We start from the raw sequence: 27,323 nt of genomic DNA, 5'->3' as shown, positions 1-27,323 counted from the left end.
TTTTACCACTATGAAAGAACAACAGACAAAATAAGGAAAGCTCAGGGCCAACATCTTTTATTCCTTGAATTTTCAGGGAAAATTTACCCAGAAAGAAAGTGTTAACTTTCCAAGGAGCACATAGTATCTCAAACAATATGCCTTATTCTCCATCCAGCTGACAAGGTTTTCTCAAATTTTAAGTACTGTCCAAACCAGTATCCATCTTGTAATATTATATAAACCCAAAAATCATTCAAACTGTAAATGACCACTATTTATTAAAATGTATTTTTCTTTAACTGTAAGCACAGTTCTGAATGATGTCAGGTGATGCAGTAAGGAACTGTTAACTACTGAAGAAATATAAATAGAAAATAAAAGCATTTTAAGAGTCTTCTTCCATAGCCACGTCCTCTTGTAGTTTCTGCACCATTTTGTCCTCCAGCTGTTTTGGTGTGCCTTCAAAGCAAAGAAAAATTAATTTCATGATGTCTCTCTGAACCCAAGTAACTATTCTTTGAACAATACATGTGTTTGTTCTAGGCAAAACACTCTAAATATATTGCTTAAAGAGTTGTTTAGGAGTAAACCCATCAAGCTTACAAGTATTTACTGCTAACCTCCATCATCACCTAAAACTACTGAAGAAACATTTTGACAGAAAAGCTGCTGCTGTTTTTATGCAAAATCTAAAATGCAGTCAAACACATTTTTAATATAGTACGATGAACTTTGGTATAGCTGGTAATACCTAGCAGAACTTTGCAAAGGACTATAATAACACATTACTTCTAACAGATCAGTGGCCTTCACCACATTAGTTTTTACACTAAAGATTTAAGCCCTCCTGAATGCTGTGCTGGATGGCAAAGGTGTTAACTCTCAATACTACTACCAAAAAAATAATCCAGGATTGCTACTTGATTCTGCTGTCTTTAAGGCCCAGCAGGAACTGCACAGCACTGAAAATGTAGCTGATGTTTTACAAACAGATGGACTACATGCTACTGTGCGTCATTTATTTAACATAAGCAAAGCCAAACAAAAGAAATATACACTCAGGTTTATTCCTTTAAATTCACATCTTTTTTCCTTTTCTTCACCCAAAAAACAAGGGACAGTTTAAATCAAGGTTTAAATATATCCTATCAAGACCTTGTTTCAAATATATAGCATCTCAGACTATAGTTAATGCAAACAAGAAGAAAAAACACACAACAGATTTCTCATGTCTAATAATGTGTCACACCTACATCCAGGGAGACAAAAATCACTGGTAAATACAAAATAACTAATAGTAACGTACTTATCTCCATTACTCTATTCCATTAACTGTATTTTAAAAAATAATCACCTTTACACTTCATTTTTATTAACATCATCTAACAGAAGCTACTACTTTTAATATTTTAGAAACCAGGAAATTATTTAGGAGTAACAGGTTCTCAAACTGAAAAACTCTGTTCACTAACAAAAAACATACATTATTATATGTGAACTAGGCACAGATTCGAGTGAAAATCTGTGAAGTTATCATGCTATTTTAAAAAACAAATGTTAGGCTTACACTGAAGAAAACAGTATTTTCATGTAAGTTTCATTATATGCAGTAAACTACAAAAAAACTATTGTCACAATTAGCTAACAAATTCAAAAAGCAGAATTTAACTACTTTATTTTATATCAATCATTAGTATAGTCTGTTGAGTTCAAATAATCAGTTCAAAGGGGAGACATAAATAAACGTATTGGTTAACAAATATGCAGTTCATAGAGTACCAGGTATTGAGTGTAGTTCAAATCATTCAAATAAGGAAAAGACAGGGCAAACGCAGGACTAGATAAATCAAAAGGTAATTTGGATGAGCACTACACTGCTTACAAGCAGCTGTTCTCCATATTCAATATTCATATTGAATTCATATTCAATAGACAAATTAACTGCAATAAAAATGCAGTTATTGATCTGTAGAATTAGTCATATAAAAAAAATAATATCAATATCCATCATAAAATTGTATACACAAGTTAACCTAAGCAAACCAGGTAAAGCAAGTTCTTACCTGCATGTGGAGCACGAAGAAGGTGGATATTCTGTTTGACTTCTTTGATGTCTTCTGCCTTCTGCAACTCTTTGCTCTTCTTTAATCTGGGGAGGGAGAAAATTAAATTTAACTACTTTCAAAGAGGAGATGTATGTTTTCATTTTAACGCACGACAAATCTGTAGCTAAAGGTATGTAAACTGTAAATAACTATGATTATAAAGAAATCAAGGTAATAGAAGTATCTGAAAACCAATTCAAGCATATACTGGACACAAAACCAGAAAAAAAACCCCAGCACTGTATCAACTCTTACCAGAAATCTGTTCAAATCTAAGAGTCCTTGTTACAAAGAAGGAAAACAAGGAAACGTAACTATTATCAAGTGTCCAGAAGTTACATTTCACTGGACAGCCAATAAAGTGTAGTGGTTTGGTAGCACAGTAGAGCCCATTCAAACTATTTTATCGCATTGCTTGGATGACTGTGTATGTACAAGGCAAACAGCCATTTACAACTTCTGATCCTTTCTCCAGAAAGGTTGACTGTCTTAATACAATTTGCAAGCACTCCCATAATACAAACATTTCTCCTCACCTGTTCATGATATATCTAGCTTGGCGTTTTTGCTTTATTTCCTCCACTCTCTTCATTGCATCAACTGAAATAAAGCAGAAGTTGTTTTAAATGTGCTTACATACCTACAGCTGAAAATACATGTTATTTTGCAGAGCAACGCTACCAGGATTCCATAATACCTCTATATCAGAGGTAACACATAACACTATGTAAAGGAAGTTATTCCTTCTTCGGTGAGCAGGGTAGGGGAATATTCTGTGTACAACGATAACGAACTGTATTTTAAATCTTATTCATGCTTCCACTTTTGTGCCTACACCTATTTTCTACAGTTAACCATCGCTACAAAAGACACTCTACTTGAAATCAGATGCAAGTTACCACCTTCTCATTTATGGTATTCATTCATGATGTAAGTAACTCTTCCATATATATATATATATATTATCCATTAAAACTGAAGTAGAATGAGCAGGAACAAAGAACCAACTGCATCAGTATAAAAGGCTCACACTCAGAGCCTCTTAAAAAGCTGGAGAACCACTAAGGTTTTTTGAAGATAGTAATTCAAAATAGAGGAATGCAGCACCTCATTTTCTAAAGTTTCGGGGGGGGGGGGGGGGGGGGGGGGGGGGGGCGGGGGGAAAGGGAAACTCCACACCTGTTCACAATTCAAACCTCCTCAACATAAAAATTTAGTCATGATTCCTGTAATTTCAAACACAATCACTAACAAGTTCACTCCCCACAGTTCATTTTTTGTTTTTTTAAATGACTCACCAGTCTTGCTCCACAACTCTCTTTGGTATTTCACTGGTTCATTTCGACGTTTTTCAAACTCAAATGAATTATCCTATATTAAGGAAAAGTAAATATAGATTATATACAGAACCATATTTAGATCAATACATTCTTACTATAGCACTCACTATTATAACAATACTTTATGTGATATTTTTCCCCCCTTTCAGAATCTCAGTTCCTGTACTTTAACAGCCTTGAGAGATTACTAAACTAGAAGGAAACAGAGTGGAGTGTTTGACCTCAAAGTGCCAAAGTCAAGGTGATATGGCTGAGGAGGACTATTTACCAAAACATCTCCCTCAGCTATTCTCTTTTTAGCGAAACAAAAAGAACAGAGAAGACCAATGTGGAATAGAAAATACAGAGTAGACTAGACAGGTAGAAAGCAAAATTGAAAATGCACAGTGTCAAAAGCATTTAATGCAGGTCCAGTAACTTCTACTCAACAGCCTGTAATTTTGAACAGTTTAAAAAAAAAAAAAAAAAACCCCAAACCACTACTTCATTTTAAGAATATTGAAACAACACAAAATAATTTGAAATTGTGAAATATTTCAACTGATGACACTGTGGTGTTTGAGGCAGGTGGGAGTATTTCTTTTTGGGGTTATTTTGGGTTTTTCCTCAAGATTTTAGGATGGAAAAACAGCTTCCTGGTTTGGTTGGGTTTTTTTGCTCAGCATGCTTAGCTTTATACCAACTTTATCTGAGGACATTTCCCTGCCAAAAGATTCTTTTTTTGTAGAGGTAAAGCAGAGCTATGAGACCAGCAGCTAATCTTCACTTGAGCTAAAGACAGCTCCAGTAACAGAAACTACACAGAATAGCAAGAAATGGCATGTACACCCTCACAAGCCATGCTCCATTGGCAGATGTCTCAAGTTTTCACAATGGGATAGCACGAAGCAAAATATCCAAAATACAAGCTGTAAAGCACACCGCATGCTAACATCTACATGCCATTCTTATACTTAAAAAACAAAAAGAAAATTCATTTTTAGCCAAGCATGACACTGCACCAATTCACTGCAGTTTATCCTGAACTGTGTCAGCTTTTACATATTTGTAACACACACGGCATTGTTTTGTATCATGAGAACACACCACGAACAGCGAAAAGTAGTCTCCTAAGAGATGTTCAGAGTGCTATGGTCTTCTAACCTACATGCACAGAGATCAACTACAGCTGCCCCACACCAGCCAATGGATGTTTTTAATCTCAAACATGAGGGGACAGACCAACCAACTCCTCAGTCATTCTGAGCAAGCGAGTAAGAGAAAGTCCCTCAGAAATACCTTGTGAACAACCATCTGGCAAAATTATGTTCTTAATTTTTTTGTTGTTTAATAAAAACCACTTGAAATCCAGGAAAACAAATAAATATATTTAAGGCCTATCCAATGTACTTGTTTAAAGCAGCAAGAACTGCCACCTTCTTACAAACTACAGTAGTTCCCACTGTCACAAGCCTATTTAGACAATCTCCCCAAAGCTGGCTTTTGAAAAAATGGATACCAACCAATCTACAAGAAAGCACTATATTGATGTATTGTTTTCCTTCTTAGCATACATAGATATATCTCAATGTTGGAGAATACTGTCACCTATTTAGACATGTATAAAAGGAATTTTAAAAGTTCTTTTCAAAAAGGTAATTCAACTTGGCAAGAAACAACTTGAAAGCAAGAAATACAATTACAGAAGACGCTAGTTAAAGATAGCTTCTCAGAGTCACATTACTAAATAAAATAAAATCACATTCTTCCCCTCAGAAGATCCACAGAAGGCACCAAATCACCGTGTCAAAATACTTACCAAATTCTTTGTATTCTGTCACAATACAGGAAATTAGCTCACAATAATTCTTGAATTATTTAAGGACTGTGACATCAAATATGAGTTCACTATTTCTACGACTGAAGTAACTTTGTCTTGAAACTGCTTTTAAAATCTCATATGCTGTCTCTGAAACACTCCAGTCTATGCAAGGACTTTTCCTATACACTGTATGCTTTAAAGAGGCTTCAAAAGGTAACCATCTTATGTGTCTACATAAAGAGACTTCCTGGGGTACCCAGTAACCCAAATGATCTGACTGTAAAGAAACAACTACCAAATGTGTAGGTACAAAGAGCAGGGGACTTGTAGATGGAAAAAAAAATGCCTTGGATGTGGGAACCACCATGTATTACCAGCACAGACACCTGATACACTGGCTTCCACACAAAAGCTGAAATGGGAAGTTCCAAGTTATAGTCAAGCTGAATGAATTTTATTTCAATTATTGATTTTTTCTCATCTTCATCCATGAGTTTTACCCTTTTTCTAATTATCTTCCCCATCCCACTGAGGGGGGAAGGCGGGGGGTGGGTAGAGGTGAGCAGCTGCGTGAGACTTAGTTGCCAGCTGGGGTTAAACCACAACACTAAACTAACCTTTTTGTAACTGGAAGAGGCTAGATTTCTGCCATTTTAGTGATCTAATATAAAGTGTGAACCAGTTCAGCTTCTTACCACTGTCAATTCTTTGCCAGATGCTTTCCGGAATGCTTTGGTCCATCTCATCTTCCTGGGATTTCGCTTCTTTTTAAAGTTTCTGTGGCATTTTGATTTGCAGAATCTAAATATCTTAAAAGAAGAAGGGGAGAGGGGGTAACCAAAAACAAGCTTATGGTCAAATCACATTATTCTTGCCCCACTGCAAGCATAATATCAAACACTATAGTTTCTCTAACATTGCTCATAGAGAAAACATCCATCTTTCAAATCTCAGTATTTTCAGTTCAAATAAAGCTATTAACAAGAATAATTTCAAGCACTATTCTTGTTTTTTCATTATAAAGTCATTTCCACAGCTGTCAGGGACATGCACAAACACTTACAAATAAGCTGATCAGAAGTAAAATATGCCGGAGTTGTGATAATTATCATCTGCAAAAATAACTAGAAAACCAAACCTGTACTATGAGCAAACAATTCTCCATACCTGTCAGCACTTTTTAGATACAGTGCCATCCTGACAACAAAAAATTCTCACACCTCTCATATAACACTTTTGAATGTGATACACATAGACAAAAAAAGGTCTATCTTCTAGAATGTAGCTTTAAGCCTTAAAGATTACCCTGCAACAGGAGTCCTAAGCACATTACTTAAGTCCCGGACTGAATTTACTGAAACCAGTTAAAGCATATGCCAAAACATTCTAACTGACCTTTAATCATTTTAGGTACCTGCCACTGCTAGTCATGGCAGCACCTTATGTTCATCCAGGTGATGTTTTCAGGCCCATTAAAGATGCATAAAAGAAACTTCACTATCTACACCTGAAGTTTCCCTTTTATTAGTATTGAAATTATGTAATTAACAGCCATACTGAAGTTCAACCCTCTATCCCCTATCCCAAACTGTCCCAAATTCAATAAACATTTCCCAGTCAAAGGGTATGCAGCAAGATGGCAGTAAGTTAAAGAGGGGGACAACGATATAATCATATCCCTACATACAGTTCTTAATCTTCCCTAAATTTGTGCATCAACTTGCAAAACCCTGGGCTGTCTAGTAACCAGAGCAGAGCTGAAACATTACTTAAGAAAATTCAAAATCACATTTGTTATTCACCAGTTTTTGCAAACCCTGTTTTTCCTCAACCATACTCTCCTTCCCACCTAACAGTCACTTCTAAAGAAAAGGAATAGAAAATATGAAACCTCTAACAAAGGTAATAAACTTCAAATAATTTTTTTCTACATTCTTCTACCACATCTTTTTACCTTACCTCCGACAAATCTGCTATTACATTTTGTTCTTTCACAGACTACCTGTTCACAACTAATCTGTCATTGTGCTTTTTTTGCCTTTTTTTTTTTTTAATTACAGAACATGCACCCCTTATAGCCATTTTCTAGTAAATGGAACTGTGTCAATCTACATCTACCTCTAAATTCCCAAAAGCTGTGACTCACATGAGTAACAGCGTTGAGCCAGCACTTGTTTTGACATCCGAGCATGGGAACGAAGCTATTTGTGTAAGCCTCATTTCACACCAGGGTTTCCAATGCCCTATAGAAGTGATGAGTAGTACAGCAGAGGCTGGGAAGCTGTACGCAAGATTTCACGTACCAAACTGTCACCGGGATGTAAAGCCCGAAGCGCTATGTGCATCCCGTTCCAACAGGATCAACTGGGTGAGCCACATCAGCTATCTGAGCGGGTTACAACCTTTAGCAAGTACCACGAGAGAGACAACCCGCAGCTTTTCTGGACTGATCAAAGCTTCGGAATCACCTGCTGTTAATCTGAAGGCCCTACTTCTCCAAAATCAGAAAATTAAAGGATGAAGATTTTGTATTGCTCTGCCAAGAACCTTGTTTCTTAGCAAAAACTGACGCCCAGCCTTCAGCCCACACTTCTGACAGCCCCGACAGACACCAAATGACAGCACGGCTCCACGGAACGGCTCCCACACCGCGGACGGGCCGGGCCGGGGGCGGCGCCACGCAGCAGCACCGCAACGGGAGGCTGGAGCCCCGGGGGACTCTGCCGCCCGCAGGCCCAGCCAGGCCTGGCAAGCCGGGACAGGGGCACCGACCGGGCCGGGGGTCCCCCGCGGGCCCTGGCAGCGGCTGGCACCGAACCGCGTGAGAAGCGGACACCGCGGGGCGAGCGAGAGCCTCCCGCCCCCGCGGGGGGAGCCCCCGGCACAGGGCCCGTGGCAGCGGCGGGGAGGCCGAGCCACCCAGCCGCGCAGGCCGCGAAGGGGCGGCGGGCCGGGCGCGGGCGCTGCCGGGGCCAGCCTCGCTGCCGCCGCGGTGGGCGGTACCTTGCAGTCGTTGCGCACGAACATGACGCCGTGGCCGGGGTAGATGGGCCCCGAGCAGAAGTAGCACTTCTCGATGCGCATGGCCGCGCCGCTCGGCTCCGCAGGCCGCGCCGCTCCGCAGGCCCCGCCGGAAGGGCGCGCTCAGCTGACCGGAGGCGGCGGGGCGCCGCAGCTGGGGTGGCCACAGCGCCCCCTGCCGGCCGCGCGGCCCGCCAGAGCCCGCGCAGCCGCTGGCCGGGGCCCTGACAGGCCGCGGGCAGCGGCAGCGGCGCTGGGCTGATGGCGCGTTACCGCCGCCGCTACCCGCAGCCCCGGCGCCCAGGGGCTCCAGCGGCCCGACGCAGGCAGCGGGCTGGGAACAAGACAGCCTTGGGCCTCTTCCTCGGCGGCACAGCCCGCAGCACGCGTCCTGAGCGAGCCCGCCGTGTGTGGGCGTTACAAAACACTTGGTGGCGTGGCACGAAAGCGACCCGGCGGCCGGCCCGGCCCCAGCGCCTCGGCCGGGCCCGCGTTACACCCGGAGGTACAACGTGCCAGTGCCGTAGCTGTCCCCAAGGTGCTCGCTGGAAAATGGCGCTTCCAGTTGTGTCGGGGCGGTGGCAGCCTCCCCTCACACCCACAACGCACAGCCTTGCGACACGAGAGCTCTGTCACACACTACAGGCATCTAGCAACCTACTGTGCAGCGGCCAGCAACCCACAATTAAGCAACACCCTCCCAAGAGTCCTGTAAATTGGACCACATAAAGCCTACCTCAAAAACCAAGAGCTCCTTTTGTACAAGCCAGCTGAAGAAATCAGATACAGCTGCTTTCTGATGCAGTCTCCGCCGGACTACATGGGAAGTAGGGAAGGCAGCTCCAGTGGAACATAAAGCCCTTCACAGCACAATGTTGGACTGACCCTTCACCTCACCAAAACAAACACATTCCAGACTACATTCCCTCCCAAGTATTCCGAAAGAACGTTATTTTTTAATTCCAGACCACATTCCCTCCCAGGGATTCTGGAAGAACGTTATTTTTTAATTCAGGGATTTTGGTTTGGTTTTGACTCTTTGAGGAGTAGAGTTGCACAAGCTTTTCTAATTGGTCTTCATTTCTTTGGCAGGCTTTAACTGTCATGGAACACAAGGAGGGCCATAACACTTTTTACATGTCTTAGCAAGACCTCTTTATAAAAATAAAACAGATCAGTCATATATAAAATGTCAAAAAGATTACTGCTCCAAAAAAGAGAAACTGGGGCACAAGGCCACCACATGCACAATGCTGAGACTATAGTTTGTGTGGAAGTTCCCACTGCTGTGCTTTCTTGGAAGCCGTAAGCAAGCTCCATTTGCCACCTGATTGGAGCCACAATTTCTAAATCATTACACAAACAGTTTACTAAGGGGAAAAGGGTGAGAAGAGTATCTACAAAAGCAGCAATATGCCAAAACCCACAAATGCTACATTCGCTCACCAGACACACACAATGGCCACATGCATGCTAACTGCAAGCCATTATACCAGGAGTGTGGTCTGTCCTTTGATTTCACCAGAAAGAATCCTTTTGGAAGCCGAGAGATATTCGTGCTCATAAAAGTATTTAAAAAAGCAAAAAAGCACCCCATACATAGAAACAAAGTTGGGGTGAACTATTGGACAATGCTGCATCTTCAAAAAGAAGCTGACTTCTCTCTTTCCCAACTGATGCTCCCCTTCCCTGAAACATACATTCATATCTTAGCATGGAAATTAAATACAGATTAAAAAATTCTATGATCACCCTGTGTCTGATCCCTGCTGGTTTCTCATTATAAATGCAAAATTTTGTTCCAAGTGTGAAAAAGGAATGAGGCTGAAATGGCTCAGTATTAACAATACAGTTCGAGACAGTAACCCAAGAAAAGGAAAAGGAGTCAGATAAATTTTTAAATCTATAGTTGATTTACTCTAGAATTCAGGCAAATTACTTTCTGCTCCATTTCAGTATTTGCAAGATTCAAGTCTTCTACAGGAGAATTAATTTTTAAAGCAAAATTTGAAGCACTGTCTAAAGCCAACGGTTATGCACATATTACTCTAAGAAACCTGTAACTCCTGTTCCCCCTCATACAGAGTAACCAGTTTATTGTGAAAAGACCTAAATGACAGGCCCTGTACCTTCCTAAAATGTTTGAACAGGAGGTCTTCTCCCTGTTCTTCAGTCTTAGGATGCCGTCCCACCTCAAAGTCTGAAATCCTCCTCAACACCTAAGGCTTTACCACCACAATTCCTGCTTCTCCATTTAAAAGAAATTAACTATCTGTGCATTTGGTGAAAAATCCATGTGCTGAATTGCATGTGCCATTAGGGCAGATTTTGCTTTCTGGTGTTCAGAACGACAAAAAAGGCAGTCAGCTTGGGGCTATATTAAGAAAGATAGCAGGAAGAAAAAAAAAAAAAAAAAGAGCTACACAGTACAGTCACTAACCTTATCAGCACAGAACTTGTCTCCAATCTTTTTGAAAACCAGACCTCAGCCACATCCTATTGTAGGAGAGAGAGGCTAGAGTGTATGACTGGTGACTAGTACTCACCCCCAGCCCTAAGGAGCAACAGCTCCAAACTGACTCGGAGGCAGAGAGCAAGATAGGACGGTGCAGGATGTTAGTCTCACACTGCACGCCGGAGGGAAGGCTCTGTGGCTGCACAGAAGATGGCAATCCAGCTGATAAGAGGAAACAGCAGAGACACATACACAAAGCAGTTTTCTGAGGGAAGTTATGAAGACACCAAGTTTACAGCTAGAGGCAAAACCAAATAGTAAACAAGTCTGCTGAGGTCTAGGGCTGCTGTGCTTTGGCATATGCAGTTGCAATCCTTCTTTTTCAGTTTGATTACTTGTGAGTTTCCTGCCCATGTGACTTCCCCACGGGCTGTATTTATTTCACTCAAGAAAGCTTTTTCCTGGCAGAGTACTGTATTGTGAAGTATTTGGTGGCTTCTACAATTTAAACACTGCGGATTACAGACTGTCACCAACGCCTCCAGCAGACAGATGGGATGTAAGAGCACAGCGATACTACAAGCGTTTACAATTGGATCCTCCCCCACCCCCTGCTCTTTTTTCATATCAAGGCACTAATCTCCTCTTCAAGTACAAGCCATTATGTTGTGGATTTGAAGTGCTTATTCCTGATCTAAAATGCAATGTAGATTGAAGGTTGCTGGCGCCAGAATCCAGATTATTATAAAAAAAAAAAAAAAAAAAAAAAAAAAAAAGAGTATGTACTTCTACTGCATTAACAATTATTCACAGACAGAATTAAGCATCCAGCTGAAAAACAGCCTCACTGGAAGGGGTTTTGAGTACAGAGCCACTCATTTGTTTGATTTTTGACAGATTACCACAGCGAGAATTGTTTCACCAAATAACTCAACTCAATACCTTAATCTCATAGCAAAACTGTGGTCTGCAAATATTTACGTACTTGTCCAAGTTTCCTAACAGAATTAAAAGAACTGTCATACAGTCATACAAAACAACTGTCATGCGCACTTGTAGCACCAGCTTCGTAGAGTATACAATCATGCTGGCTGATAGACATGTCTGGAGGTCATCTAGACCAAAGTCCTGCTCCAAGCAGGACAAATCAACACCAGGTGGCTCCAGGCCACATCCAATTGAATTGGGGATGAGACAGCATTGGAACAGGCTGCCCAGAGGGGCTGTGGAGTCTCCTTCTCTGGAGACACTAAAAACCCACCTGGATGAGATCTAGGCTCTAGGAGAAGCTGCTTCAGCAGAAGGTTGGACTAGATGATCCCCAGAGGTCCCTTCCAACCCCAACCATTCTGCAATTTAAACTAGAAAACCCACAATGCACAGGGACAGCACAGAAGGACACAGACTGATACCGAACTGAGACAACAGGAAATGTTACAATTGAGTTCAACTAACGCTAACTGTGTTGGGTCTGGCTGAGCCCCACAGCAGCCCTCAGTGTGTTGGTAGCCAGAAAGGTGGTGGGAACACACCAGTGTGTTGCTGCTGCTGAGCAGCGCCAGCCCAGCACCAAGGCTGCCTCTCCAGCATTCCCACCACCACCGGTACACTGTGGGTGGGCAGGATCTTGGGAGGGGACAGAGCCAGGACAGCTGACCCACGCTGACCAAGGGGATATTCCATTCCACATGATGTCTGCTCAGACATAAAAGCTAAGAGAGAGGAGGAGGAAGGGGGGCATTCGGTATTTACAACATTTGTCTCCCTCTTCTGCAGCAACCTCTACACATACTGAAGCCCTGCTTCCCGGGAAGTGGCTGAGCATCACCTGCTGATGGGAAGAACAGAAAACATCTTTTGTTTTCCTTCGCTTCTGCACGCACGACTTGCTATTGCTTCGTTATACTGCCTTTAGCTTGACCCATAAGCATTTTTTTTCATCTTATTTTCTGTCCCCCACACCCCCATCCCCATTCTGCTGAGGAGGGGAATGATAGAGCAGCTTGCTGGGCACCTGGCATCCAGCCACGGGCACCCCACCAAACTAACAAGGTTCAGATAAGAAATGTTTAACTGTTTTATATTAATACGAAATCCTAGGACAAAGCATCATAATGGAAATCCTTCCCAAAGCTTTGTTCCATTACAGATCAACACTTTTGTCTGACACTGGATGGAAAAAACTTTTCTTGAAGTAAGTGTTTCTCATCACAGAGAATTCTTTGTTTCCTTGTTTGTTTTGAAACCAATGCTAGACTTGTAACAATACTGTAATTTGCTGTCAAGAAACATTTACCATGATTTCTCGTGAGAGTTAAAAAGGGAACAAAAGTTTTGTCACAGAATAATTCAAACTGATAAATCTTACAGCCCATTTCAAACGCTGACATCAAAGCAATTTTATGTAGACTTCTTTATACAGTAAATAGTGACATATAATATGCATAACAAAAATATGACAGTTCCAGCATTTACTATTTAATATCAAATCTAAACTAAGTATTCAAAAGGAAATATTTTTACACCATTTCAGTAGTCACTTAGCTCAGTAGTTGGTTGCAATAATCCTTGGATGTTTTCAGGAACTGGATAGAGCTATAAGCACAAAAACTCCCGTTAAAGTTAACACATGATAAAGTTCCACTGCAACCCTCTGAAAAGCAAAGAGTTACATGAAAAGAAATTCAGACACTGCAGTACATTGAAATGTATTGTGTCCTACAGTAGCTTGATACTCTACTGGTCAGAAACATGATGGTAACTTCAAAAGGCACTCTGAGTTAAACTACAGTAATGCTGGTCTACAAGCATTTTAGAAACTTGGTATTGTACAGTAGGAAAAAAAAAAACACCCAACCACAAAACTGTATTTATTCAATATAAATTGCTTTAATCTCTGTCCTAGCCCCAAAGCAGTCAAATTATATTGCACTTTCAAAATATTCTGTGTAGGCTGTGATAAAAATCTAATATTTACATGTTGTGTTAAAGAACAATGCGTTACTTTGTAAAATATTTTAAGAACCAAGTTTTAACACTTATTCTTGTATTATTAATATAACCAGAGGCTACTTCAAATATTTATTTTTTTTTAATTAGCTCCTATTCTAGAAACATTTTTGGTCCTTCAAAAAATTTGTTATGCTGCAATTCATGTTCGAAACTGGTATCAATACTTGCCCGAAAATGCAGCAGTTAGAATATTTAAATAAATAAATACATAATTTCTAAAGAAGTAATAGCTTTGTAGTTTTGTAAACAAACTGTTGTGGAAAGTCTAACAAGACTCAATTTGGCATGTTATGACTATAAGTGGCAATACTTTACAGTTATACAACCTCTGCTAGGGTAGAAAACAGTTTGCCAGGCACATCTTATAAATCAGTCTGGAAAAAAGACCCCAAAAATACTGATTGCTCCTTAGGTTGTATGAATAAATAAAAATGATCAAAGAGTAACATGATCCACTGAAACCAAAATCGACATTTATGTGATCCATAGGGGGAAAAAAAAGAAAAGCAACTCTATTCTTTTTTAAATACCACCTAAAGGAAATGAACAAGCCATAAAGGAATATATGATAGCCAAGATACACATGACACAAAGGTTGGCAGAATAAAACGAGCATTATAAATTTATAGAAATACTGATCTAGACAGAACTGGTATCTTAGCTGCATCTCACCAGAAGACAATCATAATTCACTTATCAATCCAATTTGAAGAAACATTCCAAATCTGTGTTTAGTAAAACAAACCCAGTGCAAAGCAGTAGCTCTGATGAAATTTTGCTGACATCTAGGTTGCCCCTACATTCCTGTTGAAACATGATCGGTAACATAAAAGAAACACAACAACAGATGTACAGTTATGCCATTTACATATAAATATATGTATATGCATGTTCTAGAAATTCAAATTATTTCAGGAGGTCTTATAGGCTGTGTTGGATATATTTGATATAGTACAGTTGTAGTTGACAAGTTCAATTTCATGACATACCCAAAATGCTCTACATACGTGCCCCTGTGCTTCTTTGCAGCTCTTTATTCTATATAGAATACCTTTCTTTTGGTTTTGATCACTAAAAATCGATGGTTTGAGAGCGCAAGGAAAAGCTACTCGCAGGCTTTTGTGGAGAACACAGGATTTGCTCTTCAAGATTGTTATTGATTGATGAAATGATTAAATGTTTCTGTTCAAAACCAAGGACCATGTTGTAAGCTTCCTGTTAACAGAGACCATGAGCTGTCACAGTATGTAAATGCCTAGTCTGTGCATTTAATGCAGCCTTCAAAGGGCAATTGAAAATCCCTCAGTTCAGAAGGCTACGCCTTCTCATTGCCCATGCATGTTTCTAAATTCGATAATGAAAATTCCTCTCCTTCCCTTCCCTCCCAGTTAGAGAATTAGAGGAATATCCAATGTTGCACCAAATTAAACCTCTGTCCCATCACTAATAAACTACATAACATTTTTTTTGTTGTTTGAGAGAACAAAACCAAAAATTAATATCAAGAATTAATATAGCTCATTAAATAACTACACAATGGGATTTGTCCATAAGTTAAACAGTGAAACTGCAACTGTACTATACTTTATGATATACATTAAACTTCACTGTAACAGAGCTAACAGCCACATTTGCCTTTTTCTTGCTCCTCGTTCAACTGTTCTGTAGAGCTGTGCCCGTTGGAACGCACTACCCCTTCTGGGATCCAGGATTTATCCACACACCGTTCCATGCGCTTCATAATGAGGTCAAGCAGAGTTTCAATGGCTTTGCTTACATTATTCCCATTAGCTGCACTGGTTTCAAAATACGGTATTCTGCAGGAGACAAAAACCAAAAACTGACACAGTTTATTATATTCATAGGAGAAAAAACAGTACAAGATTACTGCCACATACTTAGAAGTCACACAAAGGCAACTGCTACTCCATAGCAGAAAGACACTAAGTGGCTAGTGGTCTGAAACGCAAAAGAAATTAATGAAATGGCTGACTCTGTAGGTAGGGCAGAAGGATAACCTTTAATTTACATCATGGAGTCCACAGTTTACAGAGGCACTGGTCAGTATAAGTTCCTGAAGCTGTGCTCCTGAGGTCTGGTTTTTTCAGCCCTGTTCCCCACAAGAGATGCAATTACTTTATATGGCCTTGTGTGCACAAGTGTCCTCCTCACTGATTTCTATCTACATCAGCTAGGGATTCTTGCCAGTATGGACGTTCCCCTGCAGGCAAGGCAGTACAGATTCCTAACGTGGTGCCCTTACCACTACAAAATGTGACTGTTCTGTTGGCACTTCAACTATAAACTCTCTTACGTAACAAAAAAAAAAAATATTCTCCCTGCTCAGACTACCTGTCTTTGTTAACAAGTGTTTCTGGGCACCTGGGTACTGAAAATACATTGCTAGCTTTCATTCCTGCTGTGGATCAGGATGTTTCAATGGCGAGTCTGTAGGCTTCAAGCTTCCATACTCGGTGCTCCCCACAGGGTGGTGCTAGGGCAGCTCCATCAGCGTTACTCCCCAAGTGACAGGTATTACCACTTCCTAATTTTAAGTCTTTCTTACTTAACCTGCAAGATTCAATGAGTCGTCGAAGTATTACCTTACTGCCTCAGTGTGTAGGTCTCCTGCAACCATTTTCAAAGTACATCACCTAACAGCACAACGCCTTTCCACAGAAAGGGGATATTCACTATCTCACACTTGTGCTGAAGCAGGATTTATTTTGCTCCCCTCAGGAGTGACTCCCATCAGCTATCCTGTCTCATCTCTAGAGGGCAGAGAACTTTGTAACTGCCAACATATTGGACGTGATCTATAACTTCGACTTTTAGCTCCCTATTCCTAAATGAAGTTGGCATTTTCACCCACAAAGATAAATATTTAATAAATTGTTTCCAAAAGTCACACAGAGAGATCCCTTTCAAATCTGTAAGAAATAGCCACAAGCCATCAACCGCTGTTTAAAAGTTTTTGGTCCTTCACAAGTAGCTGCTTAAAGTACCGTCTGCACTTGCTGTTGTCTGTGTGACATCGACTTCAAACAAGCATTTTCGCAGCAGAAGGAAAAAATAATAAGGTAATACTGCTCTAATAGGTTGCTTGTGATTTGCCTCAAATGATTCTTCAAAGTCAAGGAAAGCTAATTTGTGACTATACGATAGGAAACAGCATGGCACAGGAGGGCTGGACCTCCAGAACAAGGCAGTCAGCACTGCTGACCTAGCGTTCACGCTATGCATGTTCTGTAGGCTTTACTTTGGACCAGCTCTCATCTACCCATCCAGATTGAGCGCAGATTACTGGCTGGAGACATAGTCTTGTTTATTCTTCAACCGAGAAGGAATCCAGTTCTCATGCTAGAAAGCTGCTCCACTATGTGAATCAAACACAACAAAATATTTGGTTCAGAAGTGCGCTTCTGATCCACGCTGAAATGCAATGTAATCCAGAGATGAGACCCATGGAAGAGTTAAGGGGGTATGAGTGCTATGGGATTAATTAGTGTTCGACAGAAACAAAGATTTCACATAGTTCCTCTAGGAACACATGACCTGTGCCTGTGGGGAAGGGCAAAGCTACCCTGTCTTCCTGCTGGTCTGACTCGGTTTTCAGACTCTCCCTGGGAGTCTGTGAGCGCGCAGATGCCTGCAGTAAGACACAGCAATAAGACACAGCTTACGCCTACGGAGCTAAGCCACAAAAAATTCACCTAAGGTACAGTCCTACCAAAACTGCTTGAACAGTTGAGGGAAGACTGAGGAGGAGGCAGAGAACTAGGGAACTGGGGAACCGTGGTCTGGACCAGAACTGCTCTTCTGTGGGAACCCAGCACTCTGTAAGCAGACTGTGCAAATGCTGGGGAATGGGTCCCAAGGCTCTCAAAGAAACTGAGGCCACATGTTTCCATGGCCATGCTAGAGACAATGGTTACCTTACAGCAAACTTGTGTAAAACTTGTAAATTACAAGCTTAGCTTGTAAATTAGGATATCATTGCTTGGAATTATTTTTGCTTTCCCTAAAATCTGACATGACACTCATCACCTCACCAAATGCTCTTTTGGATTTCATTTTATAAGAGACCTGGGGTTCCTGTGCCCCTAGAAAGCCTCAGCACAGGCAAGAACAAAGAATTAGACTCCCATCATTCACCCACCTCTCCAGCTAAATTCTGTCTGTTTTCCAGAATGTTTGTGAAAACTTACTTTGTTTACTGCAAGGAAAGAAGAAGAATAACCAATCTCCAGTGCAGGAGTATTGCAATACTGATGAATTTTTAAGCAATGCAGAAACCAGTAATCTCTGACAGACAAAAAGGTATCAATACTGGCCAGTTAAGCATTCTAAAATACTTACTCTCACAATAACCTTTCAGTATACAGAAAAGGCATTACACAAAACATTTCATTCTGCTTTAAACACAGCAATAACTGGAAGGAAGTTATTTACCCATATTTTTCTGCAAGTTCCTTAGCCTCTTCTTCTTTCACCATTCTTTGGTCTTCCAGATCACTCTTGTTTCCACATAATACAATGTCAGGGTTTTCACAATATGCATGCATTTGTAGCTGACCTAACAGCAACAACACGAATTGGGGTCACAACCTACTGTCACACATAAAGCTCATTAAGAGCACTACTGCATTTCAGGGGACACAAAGTCCTTCAGGAAAATTACTCTTGGAAAGATGGAAAACAAGTATGTTCTCTGTTATCTCACAGGACTTCTGCTATTGCACGAGGAGCCAGCGAACAGGTGGACATCCGCTATCATGTACCCAATGAAAAAGCCAGGGAGCGAGCCAGGGGAGCAGAAGCCTGGCAAAGTCAGCACAGAAGCTCTGTATTTGTAGCTTAAGGAGTTAGGCTCACCAAGCATCTTCAGTGAGCTGCCAGGAAAGGATATGCTTCCCTCTCCTGGTGGATGATGCAGTTTGGGAACTCCTTTGACTAGATACATCAGCTTAGTAACACTTGCCTTCCATCAAGTTTTGCTGACAAAGCTTCAGGTGAGTCAAAACAGAGTTTTGCACAGGCTTTCCACACACTTACATTACTGAATATCACCAGAGCTGGGGATATGATGTTCTCTCATCCTGCTTTTATATAGGTTAAGATTCAAAGTCCAGTAGACAAAGCTGTATTTCAAGTCAGCACTAGAAGCCACCACTTGAAGCTATCACAATTATGAATGCAACATTTACTTTCTTCTGCTGAGAAAGCTATAAAAACCAGTATTTTCAATTCTCTTTCTCAGTGAGACTCCATATTTATAAAAATAGCCCTCTCCACACCCATGCAAAGAAATAAAGAAAAAATAAAGAAATGCCATACTTATCCAGTTCCTGACATTCAGAAAGCTTTGCTCATTTGTCAGATCAAAGAGTAGAAGAAACCCCATGGCATCTCTGAAGAAAGCCGTTGTCAAGCTACGAAACCTAGGCCAGCAAAGTCAAATTAGTTGGCTCGTCTCACAAGTTACTTAGAAAATATAATTGCGTATAGTCATAAACCAGAGGTAACTTAAGACTGAATTAACTAGAACAAAATATTTATCGTAATCATTTTGCTGGAGGAGGGACTGCATAACAAGAATTGCTGACATTACTATGGTCTAATCAAGGCCTAAGGAAGTCAAGGACATTTCACTTGAGTGTGACAGCTTTAGACAAAGACTTATGCTATAAAGCATGACTTGATCAAGATTCAGAAATTAAAATAAGAATGAAATTCAAACTTTGAACAGAAATTTTTCCCCTGTACATATCAGTTCTTAATTTTAAGATCATCAACCACTGCTGCTAGTCTTTTGATAGAGAAATAGAAAAGAATCTTTTGAGGTGATTTCACCTGTCTGACCTTCCCAAGACCTCAACATATTTACAGAAATTTAAGGAAAACTAAAAAAAGAAAACCTTTAAAAGCATCTATATGCATTGGCCATGAAAAAATAAACTGACAGTTTCCAAAAGATGAAAAGCAACGATTACAGTTTAAATGTTCTAGAGTTGTAAATTACACTTGTAATTTAATGGGTATTCATAGGAAACTTTCCATCACTGTTAAAGTAAGCACACATTCCCATCTTCCATCGTACAATTGAAATGGAACAATTGACAAAGAGAATTCATGTACTTGGTTCTGTTTGCACCTAGCTTGATGACAACAGCCTTACTTGCTAGGTGGGTGGTGGAACGTACCTTTCCTGCCCTGCAGTATCCCAGAGCTGAAGATGTATCCTCTGTCCTCTGCCACCAACACCATCTGGCCCGTTAGGTCTATACACCTGTAAAAGGTAAATTCGCAAGACTGAGTGTTAGCAGTCCAGCCTCTGTAGAACACAAAATAACTGACATTTAAAGTCATTAAATGCAGCACTTGTCGACACAAAGATCCCAGCTACAATTCAGTCCCCCTGCTTTATAAGACAGAAGTAATATGGGTTACATGATGCTTATTTTTGAATATTCAATTAGATGCAAAATTATAAAAAACTGAAACTGGAAGAACATTATCCAATAGACAGTGGACTCAAAACAGATTTACAGCGACCATTGTCTCATTAGACAAGCTTAATTTTAATATTTTCATTTTCTAACTTTTTCCTATTATCTTGTATCATGATCAAATTAAAATATAATTACAAGAAAGCTACGATCGGATCATGCAATCTGGCTATACATTCATACCACTATCAGTACCTCATTAGCAAACTCATGAAGATAATGATATCTCTTCTTAGGTGCCAAAAGATTGCTGGAAAAGAGCTGAGAGTAGATCTTATCATATCACAGCTTAAAAAGCAGAAACTGGATGATAATAATAAAAGCTGAAGAGAGTACTGGCATGAAAATATAAATAAGGGCATCTGTTAGCTTTGGAAGGATCAGATGAAAATAGATTCATGTCTTGTTTAGAACACTTCATGTTAGGTCATCTTCTTTACCTTCAACTGTCATTGTACCTAAGACTAAAGATATGTTTGTAACTCTGGTAAAGACACATAAACTTGCTGAATTTGTGGATTACGTGATTGAGGTCATGAAACCTAAACCTTATCCTGCGTTACCAAATACGCCGATCAAGCATATCTGCCACGTCTACTATCCCAAAGAAGGAACAGTAACTTCTTCAAGAGACCAGTTTTGCATTTCACTAAGATATTTACTCATTGTGCTACAGTGGTGCATTGTCACCCATCAAAAGCCAGTCTGCACAATGCCCATGACACCATCCGGATTTCTGGACACTTGGGAAATCATCAGACTACACTGAAAGGCATTTAATACTTCTACATAAGAATTAAAAAAAATTTGTGCCAGCTCTATTTCTCAGTGTGGTAAGGACGAGCATCCAATTAGTTATCATAACGCACTGCTCAGCTTCATGTCAAACGTATGTTTGCCTAGTTTAATAACAATCCAGGGCTTAAAAAATGCACCCCAAACTACCTTATTTTTCACAGTTCTTCTCTGGTAGTGGTAACTGCTTAGGAAGCCAAATCAGCTCCACGTATCATGTGATCCCATTTCATTCATGTGTTTTAAAATCAACATTGCACTCTTTGTACAGTAGCCATTTTGGTTCAAAAAAAAACAACAACATTTTTATTACAGCCCAATCCTTCCTCTTGAAGAGAGTTCAACAATAAAAGTGCTAATCCAGGTATTGTGTGCACAACTCTTGGAGTAAATACACTCATCAACACTTGCTGAGCAGTAAGAAATGGTTGCCTAGATCAGCTCTTCTTACTTTAACTTTGGGAGAAACAGAAAGGGATAACACACAACAATGACAAAAATAACCAGGTCAAATGAGATCATTTCCTTGTCAAGAGATTAAGTACACAGTAAGTATTGATTGCATGCCTACACATAAGGATCAGATTTTTTTAAAATAGATTCTAGCCATCACCAAGATAGGTACCATTTTACAGTTTTACCACTTTCACTGGTTGTGAAGACTCACCACTCTCTTTTCCCGAAAGTCAATGCCCACCGTTGTGATAAATTTGGAATTAAATTTGCCATCTGTGTATTGGTAAAGAAGGCTGGTCTTTCCTACTCCAGAATCACCGAGTGCTAGAAATTTTATGAGGTAATCGTAGTCCCCATCAGACATAGTGAGAATTCAGAAGACACCTTAAAAAGCAAAGCAAAAAAGGATTAGTTAGTCAACAACTCTGCCAAGGCATATTTTGACAAATGTTTAAAATATAAATCATGATTTGTACCACAGAGCATCCAGCAGTGGGACCAGTTCTGTACTTGTACGCTGGTTTTACCTTAAACTCTCAATTATGCCAATTACCAATATCAAATGCAGCTGTGACTGAAAAAGGACATAGTTAATTTTATAACATTCTTCCTACTAGAAAGAGATTTTAACTTCAGGAGAAGACTGGAAAACAAGATCTAAGTATTCAAGACATCTGGAACACGAACTGCAGAACCATTTATAATCTGCATGGAAGCTGGCAAAAGCTACTTAAACCTACAAGCAATGTAATTCTGACTTTACGTTCACTGGGACGTTTATTAACATATGAAAAAAAAAAATTGCCAGACGGCCCACTGTATTTAAATAAAAATGACAATCCTTTTCTATTAATAGCTATTTTTCAGTCTCAAATAAGTTTTTTCATACAAAAAGGAAAAATAACCAAGCAACATTTTGTTGTTTATGTTGGGGTTTGCTTTATTTAGAGGACAAATTTTCAAAGGTTTTGAAGTTTTCATCATGATGCTAGTTAATAATTTAAACTAAATCTTGATCCTGAATTGCCATTAAACAAGATACATTTTCGTGTGGCCTGTACACATTTTATGAAGTTTCTTTCTATCCTTTTAAGCCTTTGAAAAAATAACCATATTAGATATTGTGTGAACAAAGAGCAGTAAGAGCTAGAACATATTACAAAAATCACTGGTAAATTTCATGTATACTAGATACTAGAAAGACTGATGTAAGTGCACTAGTACTTCCCTGTTGAGTAGCTACTGAGCCTCTCTTCCCTGCAAACAAACAGTAGAGAGCTGCCTTATGTTGTGTTCAAACATATGAACATGAAAAGATAAGCCTAAAATAACCATTCTAAAACCAACATAAAACTGGCATTATATTGCCTCTTATGAAGGAGGGAAACAGATACCAAAATACAAAAAAATATGATAGATGATGAAATAATATACAAAAAAAAGAAAAAAAAATGTGCTGTTTCAACTGTAAGTATTTTTGGAACTACTTGTAGCTTGAACTACATAAAGATATTAATTTCAAGTCAAACACCGCAATAGTTTGCATCAATGACAAAATATCAAATCACTTCTTGAATATCAACTGACAGTTTGAGGTTTAGAACAAACTCCGTATCTCAATCACCACTGTTAAGCTAAAACCGTAACTCTCAAACCGTAACTATCTTTAAAGCTTCAACTCTGTAAGTACCACTCTTGGTTACAAGACAGAACCGTGATCGGTCAACTTAGCCATGACGGGACTTACCACACTCACACACCGACGATGGTCAGATTTACACCCAGATACTCTCCAACTGAAAAGTCAGTGGAAAGCATCTAACACCTTGTTGCCATTTCCAGTTTTCAAGTTTCCCTTTCCCCAGCCAAGGCGTATTTTGCATTATGCCACCGAGGACAGTAAAATCTTGCAGGAAAGGGGGTTTAGGTGACAGAGTTCACACTCACTACCACACCACAGCCAGCCAATTCACTTTCCACTGTGGCGTTTTAATACAAAGGTTTGCGCAATAGAGTAAAAAATTGAACTAAAAACCCCTGCAGTAATAGTATGAGCTTTTTACATAAATACACCACAATCAGGTCTGAAGGAGCGGCATATTCAAGTAAGCAAGCTGAACAGGCAGCCACACACTGACATAAGAACAGGTTTTGAAGAAATTAAAAGCCCTGACTCATTAGCCACACTCAATGTACCAGCAAAGGGCTTTTTGGGGGTTTTGTTGTTTTTTAAATCCTCCCCACTGTTGGGAAAGGAAAAAGAAAAAGAAAGAAAAAAAAAAAAAAAAGAGTAAAATCAGATTGCCTACCTTGTAGCTCTACAAAGTCTTTTAATTGAAATGCACTAGAAGGAAGGGAAAAATATTTTAAAAGGCAAACAAGGAGTTTTTTACTAAAGACTGGGTTTGATTTAGACTTTCATCTCATACATGGTTTTTCATTTGCCCTTACATGATCTCCAAGGGCAAAGGGCTGTGTAAGCTGCCCCTCTATTCAAGTAAATGTTCTTTCAGCTTCAATACACCTAAACTAATTGTTGCTTAAAAGGCTTAAATGCAAATCTTGGGGCCAGTATATTCTACAAAGCCAAGCTACCTTCACATCTTTTACGATGCTGTCCTATCTGTATAGAAGTATTTGCCTTGTCTTGTTGATATTTTGTTAGCTAGCTATAACTAGGTACCCTTTCATAACAGGTACAAATGATAGTGCCACCAAATCACTGCTAATTAATGTTGTAAGAAAGCTAATCTATCATGCACCCTGTGCAAGATCTTATAGAGGAAGACAGGGCGCTACAGCTCTTCCTCGGAGCTGTAAGAAACTGTTACGGTTCAGCTGCACCCTGCCACTGGACAGAGCTGGGTGAAAACTCTGGGTAAGAGAGGTCACAGTTAGACCTTGGGGCAGCAAAACCTAAAGGCGTTCCTAGTGTTCTATCCAATTTCTAGAGTATCTCTTTGGGCAAACATGCCACATCATTCGGACCACTTGAACCTCAATTCTCCATAGAGCTGGTAACAAATACAATTTGCAAATGACTGACAGAGAACTAGGAACCCTTCAGAGGAAGGGCATAAAAATGCATCTGAAGGATTTGCTTGAGAAGGAAATTTTCTCCTTAGCCTTTTGAAATGCACACACCTTTCACTGCACCTCATAATGTCAATCTATTATTCAAATACCTCCAGGGAGTGGTTCTTGTGAAATCCTGCACAGTTAACCTATCCTTGGAGACATGCAAAGAGCTATTTTCATAGCAGTTTCAAGCCTTGTCCTCCTCCCTGTACAAATATTTAAAAAGTGATCTCCACCCTCTACTTCCCAGACCTGCAGTCTTAATGCCCAGACACATCCAGCTCCACATAACAGAAATAAAAATATATTCACAGCAAAGTATATTCATAGCAAAAACTGCTGTGGGGTTTTTAAAAGTCATGGCCCTGTTACTAAAAACCCATGCCATTTTTTCCTTTCAATTTTGCTTTCTTTAAAATAAGACTTTACAGCTTCACACCTTCCAGTGTTTCCTTCCAGATTTTTGTACCTTGTGTATCAGGAGTGGGAAGTAGAAAAGGAAGAACCAGAGGAAATTGATGATACACTTAGAATTCATCAGGTCACCAAAAGAAAAAAAAAAAAAATCTGAGTTCATTTTAAATGATCATTCCCAAATCTTGCTTCCAAAAGTAAGAACTCCTTGGCTGAAAAAAATCACTGATGGGCACAGTTCTAGGCTCCACATCAAGCCCTCCAGGGTCTTGCCTTTTGTAAATTCCTCCTTAAATTCCATTCAGCTCTAGCTTTGCACTTCACCTAGCATGCAGATAGACAGGGGTTATGACCAAGTGCTGGGAAAATTCCACCGGCCTTTTCTGTTGCTGACAGGACCCCTACAACCATCACGTAAGCTGTGCCCATACAGCTGCTGCTCTGGAGCCTCCACATACACATATCCAGATTGTGGCTTGCCAAGAGGGGATGCTCTGCTAAACAAGTGCTCTTCTTGTTCAGTGGATTTCCTAATCCAAGGTACTTTCACATTAATAGGCTTCAGTATTAACAGGCTCGCATTTTTGCCTCCAGAACACAAATATCAGAACCCTACGGTGTGATAAAACATTCAAGACTATGGCAGTGCTGCTACTGCATAAATTAAGGAAATTGGCTTGGCATGCAGGCTTTCCCCTGTGCAGTCTGGGGACAGGGAATATGCATTTTGAACTGGGCTTGCACAAAACATGCAAATCCCATGCTGCTACAGGGCTGATGGGGGGGGGGGGGGGGGGGGGGCGGGGAGAAGGAAAAGGAAGAAGGCACAAAAGAGATGAATAAACGAAAACATGAGGGGGGGGGGAAAAAAGGCACCAAGCTGCAAATAAAAATTTGTACCTACATGCACAGTGTACAATTCAGGAAATCTGAACATGCTCTTAATCGGACAGTCCTCAAGCACAGCAATTTAAAATAAAGTATACCACTTACCCCAAACTCTGCTAAAGGAATAGTTAGGGCACACTGGCAATAGTGCTTCCAATAGGAGTATTTTTCTAGCACCACCTCTTTTAACACACAACCAAGAGGCCTATGTGTCACCTGTTTGCATTCATGTTGATAGGTGCTCAGAGATAAGGAAGTGTGCCTCATGCCTCCCCATGCAAGGAGGGTGCTGCCTGACAGCATGGCTTGGAAGCAATTACACAGTTCACTCGTCCTATTTATTCCTAGAGGCAAACAGCATTTCAGAAGAGATTTGTGCATGACCTACCTAGGAGCAGATCTGAAGTATGTGCGAAATCACACACACATCTTAACTACAGTTACATTGTACCTAACAAGTGTTTTCATACTAAAACGTGTTAACGATGGAGTATATGGATCACAGCTGTTCAGTTCTGCTCGCTGCTTTACATCCTCTCTCAGGTGCAAGGAGGATACAGCAGTCTCTAACACAAACTGCTGTTTTCTTTCTTTCTGTCTTGTGCAGACTTGAGGACACTGCATTGCCCCATAGCTACGATGATGAAAGCCATCTTTACCATACATTTCTAAAGAGAAAAATTATTCTGTGGCGAAGACTGGAACATAAGGCTTGACATGACTTCAGGCCACACCTGCACCACAGCCCCATGTTGCAGAGAAGCAATACATATTTAACGGAGGAAGCTTGGAGGGGGGGAGCGTCCTCCCCACACTACACCACCTAGCCAGCCCTCCCAAGAGCAAAAAACCCACTATTCTGTATGAAACTAGTCAAATAAAACCATTTGCTTGATTCAACCCATTCTTTCCCCTCATACCAAGTGAAATGACTCTCTGTACAACTCTGACATCATCCTGAGCATCCCAGACCTGCCCTGTAGCAGCCATAAAGCCAGTGAATAACATGGGAGGCTATACCACACAATTATAGAGACATACTAATTCAAATCTGCCAAAACACAGATATTAGACCAATAATTAATCCATATGTTAAGATACCACAGAATTTCATCATTATCCTTTTGGGGATGGACAGCAGACACTCAGGGTTACAACTAACAGTGTCTACCTTCTGCAAGTGTCACTCAGCTTTCAGGTAGATCTTACAGACAGATAAATTGTGTCTTGGCCTTGCCTTCTCTGCTCAGGAAAGGCAGACCCCACTGGAACAGTGGGGCATTCACCAGGCTGCATCATAGAGACAGGAGTGAAGTCTGCATATTCCCCCTGCAATGGAGATCCAGCCCTCCATGGATGGAGGGAGTGCAGTGATGGGGTTACATCCCTCGGCATCTATAACAGCAAGGGTAGCATATGATAGGTGAAAGAGTTGGGAATCTGCTTAAGAATGTTCCACTGTATTAA

At 40.3% G+C, this 27,323-nt stretch overlaps 2 protein-coding genes across 6 annotated transcripts in view; both read right to left on the bottom strand.

Annotated features, from left to right (window-relative positions):
• Positions 1-41: 41 nt before the first annotated feature.
• Positions 42-8,390, bottom strand: RSL24D1 (ribosomal L24 domain containing 1). Of its 2 annotated transcripts, none has more exons than XM_080396682.1 (6): positions 8,232-8,390; positions 5,924-6,037; positions 3,386-3,458; positions 2,624-2,687; positions 2,046-2,131; positions 42-441 (listed from the first exon to the last, which is right to left on the bottom strand). In XM_080396682.1, the coding sequence occupies exons 1-6, from the start codon at positions 8,310-8,312 to the stop codon at positions 368-370; spliced, it is 492 nt and encodes a 163-aa protein (XP_080252808.1). In that variant the 5' UTR covers positions 8,313-8,390; the 3' UTR covers positions 42-367. The 2 variants fall into 2 exon arrangements, with proteins under 2 accessions (XP_080252808.1, XP_080252809.1); XM_080396683.1 differs by lacking the exon at positions 8,232-8,390 and adding an exon at positions 7,532-7,797.
• A 4,378-nt stretch (positions 8,391-12,768) lies between these two features.
• RAB27A (RAB27A, member RAS oncogene family) overlaps positions 12,769-27,323 on the bottom strand; it is a 34,032-nt gene continuing 19,477 nt past the window's right edge. For 3 of the 4 annotated variants that reach the window (XM_080396679.1, XM_080396680.1, XM_080396678.1), the window contains 5 exons: positions 21,688-21,860; positions 19,920-20,005; positions 19,054-19,157; positions 18,169-18,292; positions 12,769-15,533 (listed from right to left, as the gene is read on the bottom strand). In XM_080396679.1, coding sequence (XP_080252805.1) covers positions 15,335-15,533; positions 18,169-18,292; positions 19,054-19,157; positions 19,920-20,005; positions 21,688-21,840 — 666 coding nt within the window. In that variant the 5' untranslated portion in view covers positions 21,841-21,860 and the 3' untranslated portion in view covers positions 12,769-15,334. Of the gene's footprint in view, positions 15,557-18,168; positions 18,293-19,053; positions 19,158-19,919; positions 20,006-21,687; positions 21,861-27,323 lie in introns of all 4 variants that reach the window. The other variant, XM_080396681.1, reaches the window with a different exon arrangement.

The sequence above is a fragment of the Falco punctatus genome (genome assembly GCF_963210335.1).
Source record: "Falco punctatus genome assembly, chromosome: 7".
In the NCBI taxonomy this organism is placed as follows: Eukaryota; Metazoa; Chordata; class Aves; order Falconiformes; family Falconidae; genus Falco; species Falco punctatus.
This window is presented reverse-complemented; position numbering and strand designations above follow the sequence as displayed.

Bases quoted from the DNA above. Each gene is read 5' to 3' on its own strand.
- RSL24D1 (XM_080396682.1), bottom strand. From the start codon at position 8,312: ATGCGCATCGAGAAGTGCTACTTCTGCTCGGGGCCCATCTACCCCGGC. The intron at 6,038-8,231 runs GTACCGCCCACC...TCTTCTTTTAAG, and splicing joins TCGTGCGCAACGACTGCAAG to ATATTTAGATTCTGCAAATC. The intron at 2,688-3,385 runs GTGAGTCATTTA...GCTTTATTTCAG, and splicing joins AGAGTTGTGGAGCAAGACTG to TTGATGCAATGAAGAGAGTG.